Source organism: Doryrhamphus excisus, chromosome 11 (genome assembly GCF_030265055.1).
Source record: "Doryrhamphus excisus isolate RoL2022-K1 chromosome 11, RoL_Dexc_1.0, whole genome shotgun sequence".
In the NCBI taxonomy this organism is placed as follows: Eukaryota; Metazoa; Chordata; class Actinopteri; order Syngnathiformes; family Syngnathidae; genus Doryrhamphus; species Doryrhamphus excisus.
In genome coordinates, this window is record NC_080476.1 from 4,469,779 (window position 1) to 4,491,227 (window position 21,449).

The window sequence follows — 21,449 nt, forward strand, 5'->3', positions numbered from 1 at the left end:
CCATCTCTGCTGACACTCGCCTGGTGAATGCTCGGTGGGCACGCCTGATCTGAAGCCAACCATTCAGCTTCTTCCCCCTCGTCTGGTCACAGGAACAGTCCCAGTTGGGAAAGCCAGATTGTCAGGAACCCTTTAAAAAGAGGAAATGTTAGCACTCCACGTAGGCTTGAAATGTTTTAACATTTACTTGTTCAATGTTCAGAAAACCAATGATCACCACTGAACAATCTGACGGTAATTCCAGCTGTTTCAGTTTAGGTTTCATCACCACACAAAGACTTTGAAAACGTTTAGTGTTAGGCCTACCTCAGACGGAGTGGCGTCCATCTAGGTCTGAACCATAGAGGGCTCCTAAGTCACATGTGAGACCTGTTGGGAATAAAAGAGGCACATTTCAGAAAGAAGATTGGACAAGAGGACAGTTAAGAGTGATGCCATGGAGTCTCAGAAATGTGATTAAGAAACATCGTCAGTTGTCGCATCAGACGGCACTTCCTATTTAGTTTTCATCACAGACATCTTTTATACTGTAGAGTCATAAAAACACTCACAGGAGTAGAAGGACGTCAACCAGTTTGACTTGTGGCATTCATCTGTAAAAAAACATTTACTTGATCACATTGACTCAATGGCTCAGTAAATAAAATACTGTTGAAAGTCTAACATATACACGTAATTCTGCTTCAGTTAACTACACTACGTGTAGTATAATACATAAGTAGTACACTTACAGTGTAATCATGTGACCCATCTTTGACTCCACGTGGCTCCTCGCGCCAAGGATTCCATTGCAGCAATAATGTTGAACTTTTGTGACCAAACTTGACGATTTAATTCTAAAATTACACTGTAACGTTGAACTAACATCTCGTTTAAGAATACTAGACGGAAACATTAAATAATGAGGCTGCCTTCGGTCTGCTTGAAAGATCTGTCCCTTGCAAGCGGCAAGCTGCACCAGCGTTGAAAGGACGAATCTTGTCGAATGAGGTCTTTATATAGCTTGAGTCGCATAAACATGACGTCACAGAGAAAGTCGTCCATTGGCGTTCTGTCGTCCCCTACTGTCCTATTGTGTAGAAGAAGTAGAGGTCATTTACCGTTTACACTGTGACGTTAATTTTTGTACGAAATCATTTTGTAAATATGTATCACGACATGTTATTGTAGATAGATGTAGGTAGATAAGTAAAGATCTATTTCTGTGTATTTCGTTTTTTGAACTTGATGGACAATGCTAATAGCTAATAGTGTAACAATCGTGTTTGAGACACTTGAATAATAATCTGAACAGACAGCAATCATAATAATTTAATAAACTCGTAACAATCTAATAGTATTTCTTAAAAATAATCTTTATGGGGCTTCCGTGCAGAGAATTACACGAGCATATCCATTGTGCTGCTGTACTCGTAGCAGCCACATAAAGGCGCTATTGGCTTGCTGCCTGCTACAACTTAGTTGAAGTTAATTACGAGAAAAGAAGTCTGCTGACTTAATTTTTTTCTCTCAGTTGCTCGGCGTTTGTTTTGTCGACACCCACTGAAACATCTAATCTCCTTCTGGAATAACTACATCTTTTAAAACAGCCTGCATCTTCACGTAAGCTTATTCACATGTTTATTTATTGCAAGTTCTGTTGATATATTAACGTTGCTACTGAAGATGCTCTTTTATACCTTATACACTCATGTCCGAGTGTATAAAAGTTCTGAAATTTAGTAAATTTAATGAGGGAAAGACTGCGAAGAGTGAATCAGCAACAATGTGACATTTACATTTTGTTTTGAAGAAAAAAACTGTAGTCCAGCTCCATCTTGACACGCGTGCGTGTGCGTGCGTGCACGGGTGCCTCCATGTTGCCTCCGGCGAAGAATGACAGAATCATCAGTCACCTCCCCAAGGTGAGGCACACAGCAACCGCTCTGCTGCTGAATGTTGCTGAATGTTCTTCTCCACGCTGACTGCAGTGCTTCAGTCCCCGAGCGGCGCTGCACACCGAAGACGTCTTCCATCCCGACGTGAAGGCCGCGTGCCGTGACCACAGGGAGGATGCCGTCAGGTGAGGTTAAGGGTCGAAGGCCTTGGGGTGTCAGAAGCTTGCATGACTGTAACGAGGTGATATGACCATATAATGACATAATGGGTACCATAGTAACTGTCAATATAGTGATATGTATGTTCTAGACCAGGGGTGGGCAAACTACGGCCCGGGGGCCACATCCGGCCCGCCAAGTATTTGAATATGGCCCGCCTGTTCTTTCCAAAATATTTCATTTAAACTCAACATACAACCTGGCATCATGGCTTGAGCCAACCTTTTGATGGTTGAAGTAGCTGTTTTATCAATTTCGTAATAATAATAATAATAATAATAATAATAATAATACATTCATTTTCTACCGCTTACCCTCACGAGGGTCGCGGGGGTGCTGGAGCCTATCCCAGCTGTCTTGGGGCGAGAGGCGGGGTACACCCTGGACTGGTCGTAATAATAATAATAATAATAATAATAATAATAATAATAATAATAATAATAATTCATTTTCTACCATTTATCCTCCGAGGGTTGCGGGGGTGCTGAGCCTACCCCAGCTTCTTGGGGCGAGAGGCGGGGTACACCTGGACTGGTCGTCATAATAATAATAATAATAATAATAATAATAATAACAACAACAACAATAATAATAATAATAATAATAATAATAATAATAATAATAATAATAATAATTTTATAATGCACTTTACATCAAATAAATGATCTCAAAGTGCACGTATAGCAGACTGCATGACACATTTATGTGTAAAACATGTGTAAAAATGTATGTGTACAAATGGACTGTCACGTGTAAAATATTATATATCCCCCCCCCCCTCAATTTTATTAAATCAATGCGGCCCGCGAGTCAAAAAGTTTGCCCACCCCTGTTCTAGACGATCTAGTAGAAAATATTGGTTCCCGACTAAAACAGGGTGTGTTTTAGTCGGGAGGAGTCACACAGGAGTGTGTCAAGTGTGTTTTTACATGCAAAACATTTTTAATAGCTTAAAACCGCTCTAAACATGACATCCATGAAAGAAACCCAATATTTAAATACATATAAATACATCTTTGGTATTTAAAGCATCTCTGTCTTGACCCCCTGATTACATTTTTACATTTACATTACATTTTTCAGCTTTAATGTGGCCAAAGTCATCGTGGTGGGCGACGTCTCCGTTGGGAAAACATGCCTAGTCAGCAGGTAAGATGCAGTAAAGCCATACTTGTGGGAAAGTAAATCTATCTGCCAGGAATAGTGAAAGTTTCTTGTTTTCAACTGTTTATTTCAAGAGTGACATAACAAACTGATAATGAGGTGCTAAGGGATGGGGTACAAACCCAACAAAAGTTGTCATACAGTAAGTACTATACAACACTGGAGGTAAAACCTTAGTACTTGGTGTAAAGCAGTGTTTACACTGTTTACATTTGACCTCTGCATTGTCAACAGCAGGCACCACCCCTAGTTCATTTAAGGGACCTATTATGCTTTTTCCACTTTTCTGACCTCTAAATATAGTTAGAATGTTGTATTCTCATGTTAAACCATGTCAAGAGTCAGAAGCACAAACTGTAAGTAACAGTTTCTACGGTAAGTGTCCTATCTGTGTTTATTTAGTGTAATGGTAATGGTAATGGTAATGGTAATGGTTTTATTTCATTTGAACATGCATCAGATTACAATTGAGTGCATCCCATAATCAGTTCACAGTTACATATGTCCAAAAGGAGTAGGAAGAAGCAAAGCTTATTAAATCCTACCCCTCCATCTGGTACTTTTACAATCACTAACTGCTATATTTGTTCACTTCCTGCTTTCCTAATATAGTTTAGGTTTTTTTTTTGTTTGTTTTTTTTTCAATAATGCACCACGTACCGAAGTAGGAGGTGATATGAGCATCCAATGACATAATGGGTACCATAGTAAGTGTCAATATAGTGATATATATAGCACATCATGACTGGTTCAAGACTCTTCATCCTTGTATTTAGCAAACATCAACTGCTTGTATTGTTTCTTGAATTGGCTCATCGTTGTGCATTGTTTGATTTCCTTACTCAATCAATTCCATAGTTTGATTCCACATACTGAAATGCTATGGCTAGCATAACGTAGTCCTAGCATAGAAGTGTTTCAAATGTACTTCTTCCCTGAGATCATATTTCTCCTCTCTTGTAGAGAAGTATTGGATGACATTTTTAGCTAATTGCTTATTTTTTAGCCTTATGCATTATTTTAGCTGTTTGAAGATGAACTATATCAGCAAGTTGAAGTATTTGTGATTTTAGAAATAAGGAGTTAGTATGTTCTCTGTAGGCGGCATTATGAGTTATCCTTACTGACCTTTTTTACAGTACATTTAGCGAGTGAAGATTGCTTTTATAGTTATTAGCCCATATTTCCACACAATAAGTAAGATATGGTAGAACCAGAGAGCAATAAAGAGTGTGGAGTGATTTCTGATTGAGAACAAGTTTTGCTTTGTTCAATACTGAAATATTTCTAGCCACCTTATGTTGTATATTTGTAATATGAGGTTTCCAGCTCATATTTTCATCTATTGTGATCCCCAGAAATGTATTTTCGTTTCGTAAGTTGTCTGAGTGTGCATACAGGGAACGGGGTGCAGAGTACAAGCTCACAGATGTCTGGAGTTGCTAATAGCCATTCCATTTGTAAACACGTGTAGTTCTGCTACTATCGATGTTGTAGGTTTTCTACAACATTGGTCGCTCTTTGAGTTGATCCACAGTAAGTCAGGGTTCTCCAGCCAGTAGCTCATGAACTACCAATAGCTTCCTAGCCACTTTTCAAGTAACTCTTCAAAGGCTATATTCATTTATGATCAACTCCTATTCCGACCAAATTACCAAGTGGGGTGTGGCAGTAGTGGTTATTGTGTGTATCTGCTCTGTTGTGTAGTCCACAACTTAATACAAAGGGCCCAAAATGAGCACCCTGACTTTTTAGCAACACGTTATATTGAGACATTGAACTCCAGAGAAGAAGCCCATGAATTCTGAATTCTGGTAACAGAAATTCACAAGGAAGACCCCCCTCCCCCCTAAGAAGCTGTGGAAAAATTAATCAATTCATATGAATGAGACACGCTTTGGTACACATTGTTTACAACAGGGGTCGGCAACCTTTACCATCAAAAGAGCCTCATCTTCCAGAATGGATCAGCAAAACATGACACAGCTTATGAATTTTTAAAGGTTTAAATCGCAAATTGTTATTTTTGGCTGCAGGTTGCCGACCCCTGGTTTAGGCTTGGGTTGCGGTACGACAAGTTCACGGAAATTATACGTGCCACCAATTTTGAACATAGAACACAAGTTTTCTTTGTGTACAGTTTACACATACAAGATGGACAAAGTCAACAAAGCAGCGGCTGGTGTGATGATATGAGTCATACATGTTCCTGGCAGGTTCTGCAGGGGCGCCTTCGATAGGAACTACAAAGCCACCATCGGCGTGGACTTTCAGATGGAGCGTTTCGAGGTGCTGGGCGTCCCCTTCAGTCTGCAGCTGTGAGTATGATGGAGGACGCTGGTCGTCGTCATCATCGTCGTCTAGCGATGAAGAGGGCGGTAGCTGAGCACAGAGCCTTGAGGGACGCCTCAGAGCATCACCGACTGACATCCACTCAAATTTTGAAACTGTTCCAGGTGGGACACGGCAGGTCAGGAGCGCTTCAAGTGCATTGCGTCCACATACTACAGAGGAGCTCAAGGTCAGGTCTCCAATGTAAAAGCACATAAGCGTCAAGCACACCAAGACAAACTGTCTCTTCTGTGTGTGTCCTCCAGCCATCATTGTGGTGTTTGACCTGAGCAGAGCCAGCTCCTTAGTGCACGCCAGGTAAGACAAACACCTCAAGTCTTTTTGGGGGTGTCCAAACTGCAAACTATATTTTATTTGAGCTGTGCTGGGAATAAGGACCATAGGTATTATGTCATTTGTTGTATAATCATCCCACGCTATATTTGATCATTGCTCACTCCCTCTATTGCTGTTAATTAATAAATGATGGCTGTTTTGTGGTTGACTATATTCCATTATTAGTAAAAAATATATTGAGAGACAAGTCATATCTAGTATTCTGGCCATTAGGCATCAGAAATAACACAAAATGTAATGTAATATCTCAACAAAGACATAATATAACATTACTCCTCTCGTTCCTTGTGGAAGTGGTAAGTTTTTGGCTTCCTCCCCAATCTGTTTGAAGCCCTTTTGTAAGTTTAGAATAAACAAATTGAAGGCTAACTAGTCAGCCCGCTTAAAACAGTTGCCGATCTTGTAGCATGCGTATTAGCAATGTGGTGTCAACAAAGAATAAGTAGAGGGGACTATAAGGGTGTTATTTCATGTCTAATAATGGTAAAATAAAGTCATAAATGGGTTTTCTATGCTGTAACAACACAAATATTCTATTTATTAATAATAATTATTTCATTGCTTTTGTGTCTGGAAACGAGGACAAATAAACGAGGACGACTGGACTCCTTTATTGATTATTTATTCTCTATTAATGTTCTGATGTGGGTTTATGTGGGCTTTGGACACCCCCGGTTGATTGATTGAAAATGATTGCAAATAATACAATGTTAATGAGCACGTGATTATATTGCGTTTGTAGGCAGTGGCTGGAGGACGCAATGAGGGAGAACGACCCCTCCAGCGTCCTACTCTTCCTCGTGGGCACCAAGAAGGACCTCAGTGTGGGTGAAAATGATGCTAAACCATATGCATTAAAATGGCTACATGAACTAAAATACATGCTGTGTACCTGTATAAGGCATTCAGCAGCCTCACTCAAATACGCTGTGAATGATATGCAGTACGATATACGTATGTATATGTATGTGTATTTAGTCAGTAATGTTACTGTTGTAACATTGTAATGTAACGTTTGATGAGACACACAAACACTAGACTTGATTTCATTTTGGCCCAATAATCCCTAATAAAAATCCCAAATAAATACAAATGCTATGTAGCTGCAGAAAAACATGTCAAGCTAAAACGCAATTCTAACCCTGCCACTCAGTTCCCGCAAGGAACACATACTGTATGTAGCAACAAACACGAGCATGACTTTTATTTATGTCTTATTCATATCTATTTTGTCTACTACATTGGGTAAAATGAGTGTAAAGGTGACTATAGGGGTGTTATTTCATGTGGGCTCCAATAGTATTTAGAAGGCAATAAACACGTTTCTATGCTGTAACTCCGAAAATAATTTCAATTATGAAGAAGAAATCGCAGTTAGGTCTGGAACTAAACAACTGCAATAAGCGAGGGATTCCCTGGCCATAAGGTTAGCTGCAGCACTTTTATTGAAAATGCACATAATGTAGAGCTGGACTGGGGCAGAACGTCTTGTGTTTTGTCCTCCTCAGTCCTCCGAGGAGCTGGCTGACGTGGAGCAGGAAGCCATTAGACTCTCCGAGGAAATCAGGGCAGAGTACTGGGCCGTTTCTGCCAAGTCCGGTGTGGCACACTCACAGTAAATCATATGGTTTAAAAAAGAAATGTCTAAATGGACTTTTGTGTTGGTTACCTCAGGTCATGGCGTCAGAGATTTTTTCCTGCGTGTGGCTGCTTTGACCTTTGAGGCCAACGTCCTGTCTGAGCTGGAGAAAGGCGGCTCAAGGAGCGCTGGTGACATCATCAGTGAGTCTTCACACTAATGTGCTGCTGGGAATAACCAGTTTATAACCAGGAAGAGCTTCTGCCTTTCTATGTATCGGATGATACCCGAATCGGTAATGAAGTACTCGACAATATTGGATATTGCTTAGAAAGTCGATATCGAGCATCACTAGAAATAACTGAGCTCCAAATGTCACAGATGAGCCTAATGGTACGAGTGTCTTACTGTATGAGACTGACAGGCGTGTTTGTCCTGTCAGAGATCACAAGCGGCAAAGACGACGGGCGCAAGCTTGCAAAGAGGAAGTCCGACTGCTGCTGATGAGAGGAGTGGAGTATCATGGCAAACGTGGACTTGGAAATGGACGCGTAGCAGCTACCCTCGTGTGTAAATATGATAATAAATGAAAATTGATTTAAAACAATCATGAAAACCTTTTCTGCTTTTCTTGACAGGATTGTTAACTTCCTGCTGCTGCTGGCGTGTCATGTGTCACAGTGCGGCTAATCTCATGACCAGCATGAGTGCGTTGCTCGGCGCTGACATCACGCGTCCTATCATGTGGCGACAAAAAAAAAAGGAGGGATTGTTTGAGGATGCCTGAACTTTCTTTCCAGCGTCAGACAGAATGTCTTTTGTCTGTCTTTCCTCAGCTAAAATAATGAACATAAACACTTAACTTTCACAATTTGAACACTTTTATTAAAGGACCTATAGGAAGAAAAGGTCATAACCTTGTCCTTCCCGCACGTATATGCACGTGATGCTCCAGAGGCACGTCACTGCTTGTGTTGCTACAGCGACGGTAATATACACTTCATAAACGGCGTCTGTCACATGACATCGATGATAGCTTGTGATTGGATGTTAGACAGGAAGTCATGCATGACAGCCACAGTGCACTGCAGCGCGTGAGATGATGTCATCCAACGTGGATATGCTCTTTGTCGTCCTCGCTATGGTGCGTGCACATGCACGTGTGGCAGAGATGTGCACGGCAGACGCTTTACGGTTAAACAAAATACAAACATGTCTTTGACTGGTTCCATAAAGAGTCCAGGAGTGGCCCCGTCCCTCACAGAGCAAACTAAAAGTGATTGACAGCTGGCCTGACATGCAGGTCCATATTTAGACGCCACTTCCTGTTTGAGAATACTGCAGCGACCAGATGATGAAATGTGTCATAATGGCAGACTGATGAAAGAGTCATGAGGAGTTAAGGTACAAGAACGCGAGCTGTGGGGGCTGGAGGGGGGGATGTGGATGCCCCCCTCGATGTCCTATCGATCCATCTCGTCCAGGAGGGGCGTGGCGTCTCCAGCGATGGACATGGGTGTGCTCTCGATCATGGGGCTTGGTGACGGACGCGGCGTCATCCTCTGAGCTTTCTTACGCCCCTCGGCTTCTTTCTCTTTCAGCCACTGCGCCGCCATCTTGCCCCAATCCACTGCCGTGGAGCTGCTGCTGCTGCTGGGCCTGAACGGGGGACAGGGAGGAGGGTGTTAGTGCCTACTGGTGGATGGAGGAGGTCATGTGATTGACTTGCTGGTGGCTGCCCCACGCACTTTGGCTGCATCTGCTGCGGCGTCCGCCCTCGGGAGGACACGGAGGACGACGGCGTGCTGGAGGCGTGTCCGTGCTGGCTGCTGTGGGCGCGGTGGTTGTGGTGCGACGTATGGCTGCCGTGAGCGTGCGTTGACTGTGGGGTGGAACCCGGGTACTGCGGTGTGCCGAGGGCCTGCTGGCTGGGTGTCGTGTACGAGTAGCTCGGTGTCATCATGGGCGTGGCCATGGGTTGCTGGGGCGTCGCGAACACCTGCACGGGAGGAAGTGGAGACGGCAGTGGAGACGGCAGTGCTACGTGTCACTATGTGACTAAGCTAACCACATTCACATGCACTCACGTGATAGGCCGAGGAGCTCCCGCCGCCTCCCGTGCTGCCTCCGCTGTAGCCGTACTGGCTGGAGCCCCACTGTGCTGGCGTGGCGTTCGGGTTCTGACCCTGGCCCGTGACCGCCGCAATGGCATTGAACATCTGAGAGGTCATGTTGCGGGGGAGAGCGTTGACGGCTCGTGTCAGGTCTGAGGGGAGGGAAGGCAGCTGATCAGACCAGACAGTTGCAAAACAAAAAAAAGGCGAAGGAAAGAAGACGATGGCGGGACTGACCTGCGATGTTGATGTTGGCGGGCGTCGCGTTCAAAGATGCGGGCGTGCGTGTGCGGCTGCTGTTGCTGTTAGTGGGCGTGATGCCTGTGGACAGCAGAAAGGAGTATGACGACATTGGAGCTGGTCTCATGAATGAAGTCTTTCATAAGCAGCAAACTCATCATTCAGTAACGAACTACGCCCTCTGCTGGCCATATCATGACTTCAACATGGACATAAGGAGCTTATGGCTCCAAAGTCATTTCTACAGTCAATTCTTCACCATAATGATAGTGAACATAATGATACATGATGAAGGGGAGGGTGGTCCTACCAGGCACAGGCTCTTGGTAGTGGTCCTTAAACCAGCGGAACAACCCATTGACTGTGGGGAAGATCTGTGAACGGTACCTGAAGCCATCAGGGGTGATGGTCACATACTCCACCCTGACGATGAATGGAGAAAAAAAAGACATCAATCAAACTGTGAGGGATATGTACGGACAACAGTCATTTACAGTACTGGGGAGCCTAGATGCTCCCCCTCCACGGATACACTCCCCCCTCCATGGATACACTCCCCCCTCCATGGATACACTCCCCCCTCCATGGAAACACAAAGAAGTTCACCGTGGTTTCCCCCGCGGCTGGTAGCCCAGTAGAAACTTTCCAGGCAGGGCTTTACAGGCAGACACAAAGTAAGGAATGAAGGTTGGCTTCTCCCTCTTGGTCTTGATCAGCAGCTCCTCCATTTTCTGTCGGCAAAACAATAAACGGATAGGATCATCTTCTTGGTACTCTTCCCTGCTTCAGAGAGATAAGCAACATTATTATTGCCTCTTTCGCTCCTCCGTTGCAGTCTTGAAAGTACTTGTGGCCCAGCAGGTCCCGAGCAAAGGCGGCCATCGGTTGAATGAAGCGAGCTGTGATTTCATCCAGGTCTTCAAACTCCTGCAGAGTGGAGGTAGCCATCCATAACATGCTAACATCTCATCAGATTTACGGAGGGGAGCATCGTACCTCATTGTTGATCCACAGCGTGTGTCCTAAGCTAAACGCGTTCTCTTTGCCTTCTTCTCTCACGTCCACGTGCTGGTAGATGCCATCAGCCACCTGAGAGAGCACAAATGATGTCAAGTGTCAAAGCTTTGTGACCGATATCTTGATGTTCCGCTTCGGGTGTTCTTCTTACCTTCCAGGTAACAGTGAGGTGATTCTCTCCCTTGCTGCTGGGTCTGATGATCAGGTCTCCCTGGTCCAGGGTCTCCATCATCTTCTCAGCCTGGTTGAAGCTGATGTTGTGGAAGTTGGGGTGGGCAATGACACGCTTGATGTACGCTGTAGAGAGAAGGCACACATCAGCGTCAGCAAAGAACCGCTAAAGACGCAAGTGGGCGTCTTCGTGGGACTGACGTGTCCGCTGCTGTTTCTTCTTCAGCTCCTCCTCCTGCTTGTGGTCTTCAGCCTCAGCGTCAAAGTCGTAGTAGCTATCTTTGGGCAGCTTCCACTCGTTGGCCTTGTCCAACAGGTCCGAGGTGCGACATGTGAGGTCCACGCTGAACTTCTCAATGTCGATCTTCATGATGCGACAGTGAACCGTCATGCCCACCTGAGGGAGGAGATATGTTGAAAACATGCAAGAGCGGCAAACCAAGCGAGACCTCGAGATCTCACCTTCACCCTCTCCTCTGGGTGTTTTACCACTTTGTCACTCAGGAACTTGGTTGGAATAAAACCCTGAACGCCATTGTCCAACCTACTTCGCACCCCGATGGCCTGGCCAGGACAGGAGCCGCTATCAAAGTGGTTCCACACCTGCAGAAAGAAAGACAGGATGTGATGTCATACAGAAGATTACGTCATGAGGACAGAAGGTCAAGATCCTGGTACCTCGCTGAGCTCTGGAAAGTTGTCCTGCTGACAGAAGGGACACTGCCACAGGCCCGTGCTGTCGTTGCGGATGGCCTGGTCGTAGCTCTCCCCTTGGGGGCGCCGGTGAGCGATGCCGGTCACCACGCTAGTGATCAGCTTGCCTGCATGACATCACGTGTACTATATTCACATATTTGACATTTTTCCACATATTTTTATGTGATTGTGAGGCATCTTACCGATATAGAAGGTCTCGGGAGTCTCCTTGGTGAGCAGGTTGAAGACTTCCTCGGTGTTGGGGACCCTGTATGGGACTCTCAGGTCTTTGTACCTGCAGCTCAGCTCAGCTCTAATGTCATACAGCGTGATGCCCTTGTTGCCGTAGCCCTACAGACAAGACACTCATGAGGATCTGACCCACAACGCCATTGGGATGGGGCGGGAACATCCCACAGACCTGTCTCTCCAGCTCCTCAGCAAAGGCGTCCAGGTCCAGGTCTTTGAGACGCTCCGGGTTCTCCAAGATCTCTTCCAGCGCGCCAGAGGGGTTGGCGTCCTCAGCAGACTCGTCGTACTCCAGGGCGTCCACCGCCATCTTTCGAGCCCAGTCGTACGTCTCAGGGTGAACACGAGAGCCATCCAGAACCTCAATGTAGGAGTCGGTGCTGGAGTAAAACCATAAACAAAGACGAGCCAAAGTGAGAACAGGCTGAGGGATGCAAACATCTCAAAGAGCCAAGAGGAGATGCAGACCTGTCTCCAAGCGACGCCGTGTCAATCTTGATGAAACCAGCACAGTTGATGAACACTTTTGGACCCATGTGACACATTGTGACCAACTGGGTTCTGTTCTCCAGGCGGGTGTTGTTCTGCTTCAGAATCTGCAGAGAAGAAAACCAAAGAGAGACTGTTAGGTTTGTGAAGAACACGTGATGTCACGCCCACACAAACACAAACCTTGAGCAAGTGCGAGCCTTTCCTTGGTCCCAGACCACATACATACTGGACCAGACTCTGAGTGTGAGGGTGGGCGATGGCCCGGTTCACATCCACGCCCACCTCGTTGACCCGATTGATGAATTCACAGTAAAGAGCTGAGAGCAGATCCTCCTTCACCACGTGTTCCTAAGAGGAAAGCAGACACTCTGCTGTTTGGGTCATGTTGGACATTATAATAGACACATTATAATGGGACCTTCTGTCAATGTAGCTCGTCGTTACAACTCTTTACACTAAGTGCAGTAGGCATTGTAACGCTGCCTCTTAACACGCTACACGTTCACCTAGTCTGTCAAAGATAAGCGACAAATCTAGCGACATTTACCGGTCTTTCTGGCGACTGACATGAAAGCAGCGCTCTACAGGTCTCCCGGTATGCCTCACCTGCAGGGGGTGCAGCTTGAGACAGATGATGTCCTCGTCTGAACTGCAGACCTGAGCGTACTCAATCAGAGGGTCTTGGATCTTCCTGGCGATGGACACCGCCTGGCGCAGCAAGGGGGGGTAATCTCTATAATCAGTCTGCGCAGAGCGAGAGCAGTTTGTCAGGGAGGATGCGAGTGACCGGTGGACTAAGAAAGGTTGTGTGATGTGGAGTCAGGTAAGTACCTCAGACTTCTTGCTGTTCATGTAAAGTGTGGCCAGCTCATTGTCCACCAGCTCCACGCCAACGGCGGGTAGCGAGGATTCCTGCTCCAGCTCGCCAATTGTCCTCTTGATGTCCTCCATGATCATTTGGCCATCCCTGCACACACAGTCACATGACAGACTCAAGTAGAGGACAAAACAATGGTGTTGAGGTGTTCAAGTAACATGGATAAAGGGCTAAAATGCAGACGGTCGTGAGAGGACATGTGGTAGACGGTCGTGTCTCACCTGCTCTCCCCTGCCACAGCAACCACATGAGGCTTCTTGTTTGATAAAAACTTCTTGAGATTTTCAATGTCGTTGGCCTGTGGATGACACAAATGAGTGGGTGATTCCTCTGTCCCACTGATGCTGTCCCACTTGCTCATTCTCATACCTTCTTCTCACGCTCGTCCTCCCTGAAGGCGTTCCTCCTCTTCATGAAGTACGGCAAGCGCAGGAAGTCCACCACCTCGCCCTCGCCGTTAATCAGAGCACAGAAGACGGGCGTGTCTCTGTCAAGGGGAAAACATGTACGCGTTTATAGCTGTGGGTGGTGGAGCAGCCAGCTCTGATATAATCGCTCTTCTACTGTTACATTTAAGGTGCACACAAGCATGTGCACAGCGTCTTAGGTCAGTCAAACATGGGGACACGGGCAAGCAAGCAACGTGGACGATTGTATTGCAATCTACAGCTACAGTATAATTTAGAGTCAATTGAAGGCAATTACAGTTGTAGTTGACTTTTTGCTTTTTGGATGCAGAGGTGCAGTTACCTGCTTGGTGCATACGCCACCCCGAGCACCCGAATGCCTTTCCCCTGACTCTCATCCATCAGGTCGTCATCTTCCTCAAGCTGCTGGTCTGGTCTGTAAGGAGCCACCTTCAACCAGTTGTACAGTCGACGACAGCACGACTGAAAAAAAAAAAACCCACCAGTGTGTATTAGTACACAACATTAAATTCTAACATATTTATTAAATACAGCTAGCCTATAAATTACTGCACAAATGATCCAAGAGCAGAGTCTTTTTTGTCTTGTCTTTTTTCATGTCTATCACAGTATCAAAATGCTGTCGTTATATGAAGCCATGTATTTTAAGGTACACCGACATTACCAGCCCTACTCCCACAACTGGATGTCACCCAGACCCTACCTCCAGCAGCCCCCTGGTAAATTAAGTTTGAGAACCTGCCATAGAGTGTTCCCATGCATATTTAATGTACCCACCCGTATGATGCTCTCTTTGGCTTCAGTGAGGAGTTTGCTCTTGAGCTCCTTGGCCATCTGAGGGTAGAGGAACTGGTTGAGAGCTCTCTCGATGGCCAACGTGCGCTGCCTGTTCCACTCCTGCACCTGGTGACTGAACTCGTCACGATAGTAGAACTGCTTGATCTCGTCGAAGTATGTCTGATCACCCGCGTACCTGAGAGAGGGTGGAGGGAGGGAGTGGAACTACGCTTGTATCTTTGAGGATCTTTCTAGAAAAGGACTTGTGAGCATCCTTGTCTCACCCTTTGACTCCAATGAGGTCAATGCAGATGTCGATGGACAGCAGTCCCTCGTCCTCAGCCAGACACATCTTCAAGAACTGATCTCCATTCAGCTCTTTCACAGCCTTGTTCTTCAAGTACTTGAAGGAGTAGGCAAAGTGGGCCTCGTCTATTTCCTGCAGGAGTCCAACAGACAACCCGTAGTTTTAAGTCCTGCTCGTCAGAGATTCAATATGTCGCTAGTGAGACAAAACAAGACCTTTTTGCCCTTCTTGGTGGGCTTGATGTTGATCTTTGCCCTCTCCTGGAAGGTCTGCCGCAGCACGTGTCTGACTAGGGGTTCCCGAGCGATCTGCATGGCCACCATGTATCGGGTGCCCTCCAGAACTGTCTCCGGGCTGGAGAACTGGCTGCACACATAGTCCTTGGCCAGCTCCACGGGCTCGGCTGGAAACTGCTCGGTCTCGTGGCGCTGATAGCTGTCTCGCAGGTTCTCTCCAAACTGCTCAGGGGTCAAGCCAAATTTTTTGGCCAGACCATCTGCCATGAGGAGAGATAATAATGATGAAGGTGCTGTCGAGGACTTTAAAGTTAACCTTGGAAAAAATGCTAAACTTACCGAGTCCTACACTCTGACAGATGCTGTACATGTCTCTGCGGGATGCCAACTTGAGGTCTGGACCTTTCTGCTCCTCTTCCTCTTCCACCTCCAACTCCTCCTCCTCACCTTGAAGGACAATATCCACATGACGTATTCTATACACATTGCAGCATGACAGCAGTTTATGAGCTCCAATCACCGTCTTCGGTGACTTCCTTGATCTTTCGGAGCCTCTTCTTGCTGGTCTTGGCAGCGTTCTGCATCTTGGGAATGTCTCTGCCATAGTAGAGCAGGAAGTGGTTGTACACGTCACCGAGCTCCTCCAGAGTCTGAACGTCTTTCAGCCTACATCAAATAATTCATGAAAGTGACTGTTGGGCTTCACATATTAGCACACTGAAATGTAAGCGCAGCACTAGCTGGACGTACCTCTCCATGTCCGCCGTGTCCAGCGGGCGGATTCCGTCAGCCAAAGGTTTGTCCGGATCGGCAGAAATCTGCTCAAACTGGTAGGATTGCATCTTCTGAAAGAGGCGGGTCAGGTTCTGCTTCCGGGTCTTCAACTGAGTCCACTAGTGGAGGGAAAGTAGGCATGAACAACAGTGGCTTGATTTGAAGTGTTCTTTTAAGTTAATTTAAACTTTCTTCAGAGACCACGTGATAAGTAATTATAAAATGTAGGCACCCTCGTCCTAGGGGAAACACTGGATTAAGGACATTCGAGAACTTTTGAAAACTAGGATACCTTTTCATCCCATTGCCACACCTTCCACAGGTCGTTAATGTTCAGTTCTGGCTCCACATATTCTTTTCTGTAAAAAGCTATGAAGGGAACCTGAACAAAAACACATCAAATAAGCTCAGTGATCATACCTGGTTGGCAGTCTTCCACTGATACAGAAAAAGCCTGCAAACAAACCTCAAACTGTTGATTCCTCATAAAGTTCAGCGCCTCTTTGATTTTGGCGATGGTGCTGGGGCCTTTCCTGCTGAAGTTGGCCGTTGTCCCTCTGTCCAAGTAATCTGTGCTCTCCTGATTCCCAGAGAAGGCAGTTAGCGGACGCCATTCTGCACAAAGCTACCTGTCCAGGAGGGAAAAAGTCGCAACCTGAATGGAGATGGTGAGAGTGGAGAAGCCGTGTCTGAAGATCCACTCTGCCTCCTCTTCCAGCTCGTCATCCTCTGCTGGTTTGACTGGGATAGATCGCAGCTGAGAAACAAAAACAGAATGTCAGTGTACACCAGGACTGCACGATGCTGGAAGAAATATGAATCACAATCACGATCGTATGGAATTATCTATTTCCATTCACACACACATACACACAATGCATTGCATGTTAAAGAAATACGTTTTTAAAGTTATCATCATTATTATTAGACTTCAGCTTTGAAGACCAATGGTCTGTGACAGTCAGTGGGGGATTTTCTTAACAGAAGTCAATAGCAGACTGAAAGTAACACTTCAAGGTTGAAAAAAAAAAAAACTTGGCACACTCGCTCAGTCCTCAACATTAATGCACATAATAAATCAAGTAATTCATGCAATTATTCATGCAATGACAGCTCGCCCTGGCCAGCAAGGGGGATGTCGGGCAGAGTGAGGAGGAAGTGTTGGCCACCAAACAAACGACAGCAGCATGAGCCCTTGAATAAAATGGCAGCTCGTTCAGTAAAATTTTGAAAAATGGTCAGCACGTAGAACTGCGATCACGTTAATGTGGATCAAAATTCTTGTGCAGCCCTTCTTTCTTGTGTAGCTTTTGGTATTCTAACACAATGTCAATAACGTAAGACTAAATTACAGGAAGACACCAGTAAATCAAAGACACAAAATAGTAAAAAAAAAAGCGTTTACCTGGAACCTCTCAGGCATGTCCGTGGTGCGGATCTCGTTGTCCTGGTCAGTCATGTGACTACTCTCCAGCTCGCTGGGCTCGTAGATCTCGAAGATGCTCTTTCGGCCCTGCCTCCTCTTGGTCTGCTTTTTGGGCCGGTCCCAGCCCTCTTCATCCTGGTCCTCCTCCTCCTCCTCGCCCTGGTCGTAGGTGTCGGCGTCAAAGTCGGCAAAGTCAAAGTCGCCGCCAAAGATCTCCTGCGCCTCCTGCAGGGCTCTGCGGGAAGACACAAGACTCAGGTGAAGCTGCACCAGGTGGTGACAGAACGCAAGGACGGAGGACTCACGCGTCTGTGTATCCAGAGAATTTCTTGCCCCTTTTCTTGGTGATGGGTTGTCCATCATCATCCACAATAAAGTCATCTATGTCTGTGGAATACAAGAACATTGTGCCGCATTGCTTCCACATATTCAATATGGCTGCAGATAACATTTGACTGTTCATACCCGACTCCTCATCCTCTCCTTCCTCGTCGTCCTCTGCTTGATGGAGGGGCTCGTGGACAGCCTCGCCCTCCTCCAGCTCGCCATCCCCGTCCCCATGAAAGATCTCATCTGCGATCAGGTCCTTCTCATCGTCATCTTCCTCATCATCGTCCAGTGTCTTCACGCGGTCATATTTTTTCTTCTGCGGGAACAACACCATCACATGACCACTAAAAATGTGCTAAAAGACACGGAAAAAAGACAAAAAAGATCCATACCCTCCTCTTCACTTTCACGCCCAAGTTCTCCTCAATGAGGTCGAGATCGTCATCATCCAGGTAGTCGTCGTAATCTTCAAGAAGGAAAAAAGTTGGAAGGAGTGTAGCACATGAAAAACTTTGTAAGCATGTAAGTTACTTACTTCGCTTCTTACGCCGATGCCTCACTTCCTCCTCTGAGTCACTCCCTCCTCCACTTGCACTCTTTTTCCCATCCTCCTCTTCTTCCTCCGGCTCCTCGTCTCCGTCATCGATGAGGCCGCGTAAATTGCCCTGCTCGTCCTGATCCTCCATGTTCTCCTCTTCCTCCTCATCTGCAGACAAATAACAGATGAGCATTCCACACTCCACGCATATGTCCACCCAGCCATGGGACATCATGTCAGGCCTCACCGTCATCCTCCATGAACCTCTGGGTCTTCTTGGGCTTCAGGTCCTTCTCTTCAAACTCCTCCTCAGACTCCTCCGCCTCGCTGTCGATGAAGTCCGACATGACTGCTGCTCCTGTGGAGATGTGCACAATCGCAGTTGAGCACTGAGCACATTGTCATCACCAGTGTACACAGCACCATTCAAACGTTTAGACATACTTGCTCATGTTATTTAAAAAGTGTGTAACAAATATTGCCCGATACTATACATTATTCAATATGCCGGAAATGTTTATCTTACCAACTGAGACTCAAATCCTGTATTCTAAATAACAACCAAACAATAAGCTTTACAAATGTGAATGGATGGAATGAACTGATAAACCATAGAAAAAAATCAGTAGCGCGCAATGACGCAATGCGCACACACTATAAACAACCATGTTATTCGAGCACAATAAATGCTTGCTTTTGGTAATTAATGTGCTAAAATGACTTTACGCAAAATAGCTCTTCGGGTGGCTACCGCTAACCCATTTAAAGCAAAATAACAATGAGACAACTACCTTATTTACCAATGCATGTTTGGCTAGGTAGCACGCTAGCAGCCCTAAGTTAGCCTGTACCCTTTGCCGTGTTAAGGTAGCTAACATTTAGATGATTATTTATCTCTCTGGATGTTATTTTAACGAACATGAACAACAAAATACACGGTAGTGGAACCAAGGGCCTCGGAGCTTGATCCTCCCGCTAGCACTGTTGATACAAAAGCGTAGCACAGTGCGTTAGCTTAGCGTAAACTCAAACGACAACAACAGCCATCTGACTTAAAACGCTAAGATTGTTTTGTTAATAATAACACGACCGCGGGCGAGCATCGCGATCGGACTTACACGTCTCACCGCGAGGTAATGCTCCGTCAATATGTACAGTAATTTGGTGGTTGTGCAGTGTTTAGAGTCGGGCTGTTGTACTTGGAAAAGATGGCCGAGCGGCGTGATGACAATTCCGGGATGCAGTAACACTTCCAGACACTTTAGCAGCACGACTCTGCCCCCTGCTGTTTACTTTGCGCTGAACAAACTAACTAAAAATGTATAGGGATCGATATTGTAGTCCCTTTGTTTACAATTCTTATCATATCAAAATAGAAAATACAGTAATTTTACTTTAGGGACCATTTTAATAACAGACAGCATATACCAACGTACCCAGTGCAGGATCCCCTCCGCGCCAAGAGGGGCGCTGTGAGGCCACTGCAACCTCAGCGCGCTACGATGACGTCGCATAGTGTGACGTCAGCACAGCAGTGGTAATGGATGCGTTTAATGTTGCTCTTCTTTCGCACACTTTACTGTGTATTTTATTGTCTTTAGCGTTTTTATCGCGGACCTGTCTCGGCACGGAGCTGAGTTTCGTGACATGCGGCTCTGTCATCAAACTTTTAAACGTAAAACACAACGTGAGGCTGCATTCTCATGACGTACGCTACGGCTCCGGTGAGTTTGGCTGTCATTTATTACTATTTATTGACATTTGCTTAAATTCCCAGGCAAATAGCATCGTTTGTAAGGAAATAAGTCGTGTAATAATGCGTTGCTAACAGAGAACAGCCTCTTCATTGTCTGCATAACGACATGAAATAATCAAATGTGTCTACAGATTCTCTGATTTCAAGTTGCCCTTCTTCTATTTGACAAGAGGATAAATATTTTGTTTGTTTAGTAAAATGCATGTATGAATGTGAGTGTGAATGGTTGTTTGTCTATATGTGCCTTGTGATTGGCTGGCGACCAGTCCAGGGTGTACCCCGCCTCTCGCCCAAAGTCTGCTGGGATAGGCTCCAGCATTTGTTCGCTCGCCTAGTGAGGACAAGCGGCTAGAAAATCGTATCGATAGATGATAATAATTATGTAGAAACGAGTGGGGTCAGCACTTACTAAGTGTTGTGTTTGGGGGTTTGGGGGGTACAGGAAGTGGACAGCAGTCAGTGACAGGCGTCATCAGCATGGAGGACAGCAACAGCTACTGGAGCGTGCGCGGGACTCGTGACGCGGTCTGCCAACGAGGCAACGCAATCAAGTGCGGTCAGACCATCAGACTGACGCACGTCAACACGGGGAGAAACCTGCACAGCCATTACTTCACCTCGCCACTCTCCTCCAACCAGGTGCACTTCTCCGCTTCTTTGTAATGTTTGACCACTCATTTTGGATTATGTTCTCATCATCATTATTCTTCCTCCATAGGAGGTGAGCGCGTTCGGCGAGGAGGGCGAAGGAGACCACCTGGACGAGTGGAGCGTGGAGTGTGGCGGGTCAGTATGGAAGCGCCAGGAAGCGGTCCGCTTTCGCCACAAGGCCACTGAAGCGCTGTTGTCGGTGACGGGGGAGCAGTACGGCCGACCCATCCATGGTCAGAAAGAGGTCCACGCCATGTCCAGCAGCACTCAGCACAGCTTGTGGAAGGCCATGGAGGGCATCTTCATCAAGCCCACCGAGGCCATGCCAGGCCAGAACCACCACTACATGCACACGGAGCTCTGAACTTTGTCAGTAATGGCGACATGTTGCAGATGCTATTCTTCTCTTCCTCAACCCTCCCTTTCTTCTCCCAGCTTCTTCTACTGAGGAAGCTCAGTCACTCACTTCCTGTTTCTGGACTTTCTGTCTTGGAGACCAGAGCAAACGTGCTGTGACATCATCACAACTACTTCCTGCTGAGGGGAACGTGTGCCTTGTTCTGCTCTTTGTAGTAAACACATATTTATGGAACAACAGCAACAACAACAAGCAACTCTTTATTTTTTACCATGGACTAAATTATCTCTGCAGACGTACGCACACGCACACACAGACACACACACACACACACACACAATTTTGACATAGCATTACAGGACCCGATGCTATTTGTTGTTCAGTGTTGCCCAGCCATGCTGTACAAAATAAAAATGCCACACGTGGAACAAAACCGACAATAAATACCTCAAATTCGAAAACAGAGAACATTGGACTGGTTTCTA

The 21,449-nt window shown here is 45.9% G+C and overlaps 3 protein-coding genes, 1 long non-coding RNA gene and 2 other non-coding genes across 11 annotated transcripts; 2 read left to right on the forward strand and 4 right to left on the reverse strand.

Annotated features, from left to right (window-relative positions):
- Positions 1–18: 18 nt before the first annotated feature.
- Positions 19–970, reverse strand: LOC131138926 (uncharacterized). The gene is made up of 4 exons (XR_009132168.1): positions 732–970; positions 552–593; positions 307–369; positions 19–130 (listed from the first exon to the last, which is right to left on the reverse strand). It is a non-coding gene; the product is annotated as an uncharacterized LOC131138926 (long non-coding RNA).
- LOC131138950 (small nucleolar RNA SNORD65) lies at positions 197–270 on the reverse strand. The gene has a single exon (XR_009132181.1). It is a non-coding gene; the product is annotated as a small nucleolar RNA SNORD65 (small nucleolar RNA).
- On the reverse strand, positions 443–517 carry LOC131138947 (small nucleolar RNA SNORD49). The gene has a single exon (XR_009132178.1). It is a non-coding gene; the product is annotated as a small nucleolar RNA SNORD49 (small nucleolar RNA).
- Positions 971–1,023: 53 nt separating the features above from the next.
- Positions 1,024–8,535, forward strand: rab34b (RAB34, member RAS oncogene family b). Of its 3 annotated transcripts, none has more exons than XM_058086934.1 (13): positions 1,024–1,091; positions 1,514–1,602; positions 1,793–1,904; positions 1,971–2,062; positions 3,180–3,245; positions 5,477–5,578; positions 5,717–5,781; positions 5,858–5,909; positions 6,691–6,772; positions 7,457–7,547; positions 7,623–7,730; positions 7,970–8,093; positions 8,166–8,535. In XM_058086934.1, exons 3-12 carry the CDS (start codon positions 1,857–1,859, stop codon positions 8,029–8,031), a joined length of 768 nt encoding a protein of 255 aa, XP_057942917.1. In that variant the 5' UTR covers positions 1,024–1,091; positions 1,514–1,602; positions 1,793–1,856; the 3' UTR covers positions 8,032–8,093; positions 8,166–8,535. The 3 variants fall into 3 exon arrangements, with proteins under 3 accessions (XP_057942917.1, XP_057942916.1, XP_057942918.1); XM_058086935.1 differs by lacking the exon at positions 1,024–1,091 and adding an exon at positions 1,104–1,125; XM_058086933.1 differs by having other exon boundaries at positions 1,060–1,602.
- On the reverse strand, positions 8,385–19,522 carry supt6h (SPT6 homolog, histone chaperone and transcription elongation factor). 4 transcript variants are annotated; one of them, XM_058086931.1, is made up of 37 exons: positions 19,399–19,522; positions 18,447–18,557; positions 18,197–18,367; positions 18,054–18,127; positions 17,797–17,977; positions 17,637–17,718; positions 17,311–17,566; positions 16,561–16,662; positions 16,372–16,485; positions 16,198–16,287; positions 15,882–16,024; positions 15,652–15,797; positions 15,471–15,578; positions 15,111–15,391; positions 14,873–15,027; positions 14,589–14,784; positions 14,134–14,273; positions 13,753–13,870; positions 13,605–13,681; positions 13,338–13,473; positions 13,113–13,250; positions 12,687–12,854; positions 12,483–12,610; positions 12,187–12,394; positions 11,969–12,116; positions 11,748–11,890; positions 11,532–11,672; positions 11,271–11,466; positions 11,050–11,195; positions 10,878–10,970; positions 10,695–10,808; positions 10,488–10,612; positions 10,192–10,304; positions 9,879–9,962; positions 9,615–9,793; positions 9,276–9,526; positions 8,385–9,186 (listed from the first exon to the last, which is right to left on the reverse strand). In XM_058086931.1, the coding sequence occupies exons 2-37, from the start codon at positions 18,544–18,546 to the stop codon at positions 8,991–8,993; spliced, it is 5,241 nt and encodes a 1,746-aa protein (XP_057942914.1). In that variant the 5' UTR covers positions 18,547–18,557; positions 19,399–19,522; the 3' UTR covers positions 8,385–8,990. The 4 variants fall into 4 exon arrangements, with proteins under 4 accessions (XP_057942914.1, XP_057942912.1, XP_057942913.1 ...); XM_058086929.1 differs by having other exon boundaries at positions 19,318–19,472; XM_058086930.1 differs by having other exon boundaries at positions 19,327–19,468.
- sdf2 (stromal cell-derived factor 2) lies at positions 19,271–21,432 on the forward strand. Its single transcript, XM_058086936.1, has 3 exons — positions 19,271–19,923; positions 20,398–20,594; positions 20,674–21,432. Exons 1-3 carry the CDS (start codon positions 19,740–19,742, stop codon positions 20,968–20,970), a joined length of 678 nt encoding a protein of 225 aa, XP_057942919.1. The 5' UTR covers positions 19,271–19,739; the 3' UTR covers positions 20,971–21,432.
- Positions 21,433–21,449: the final 17 nt, after the last annotated feature.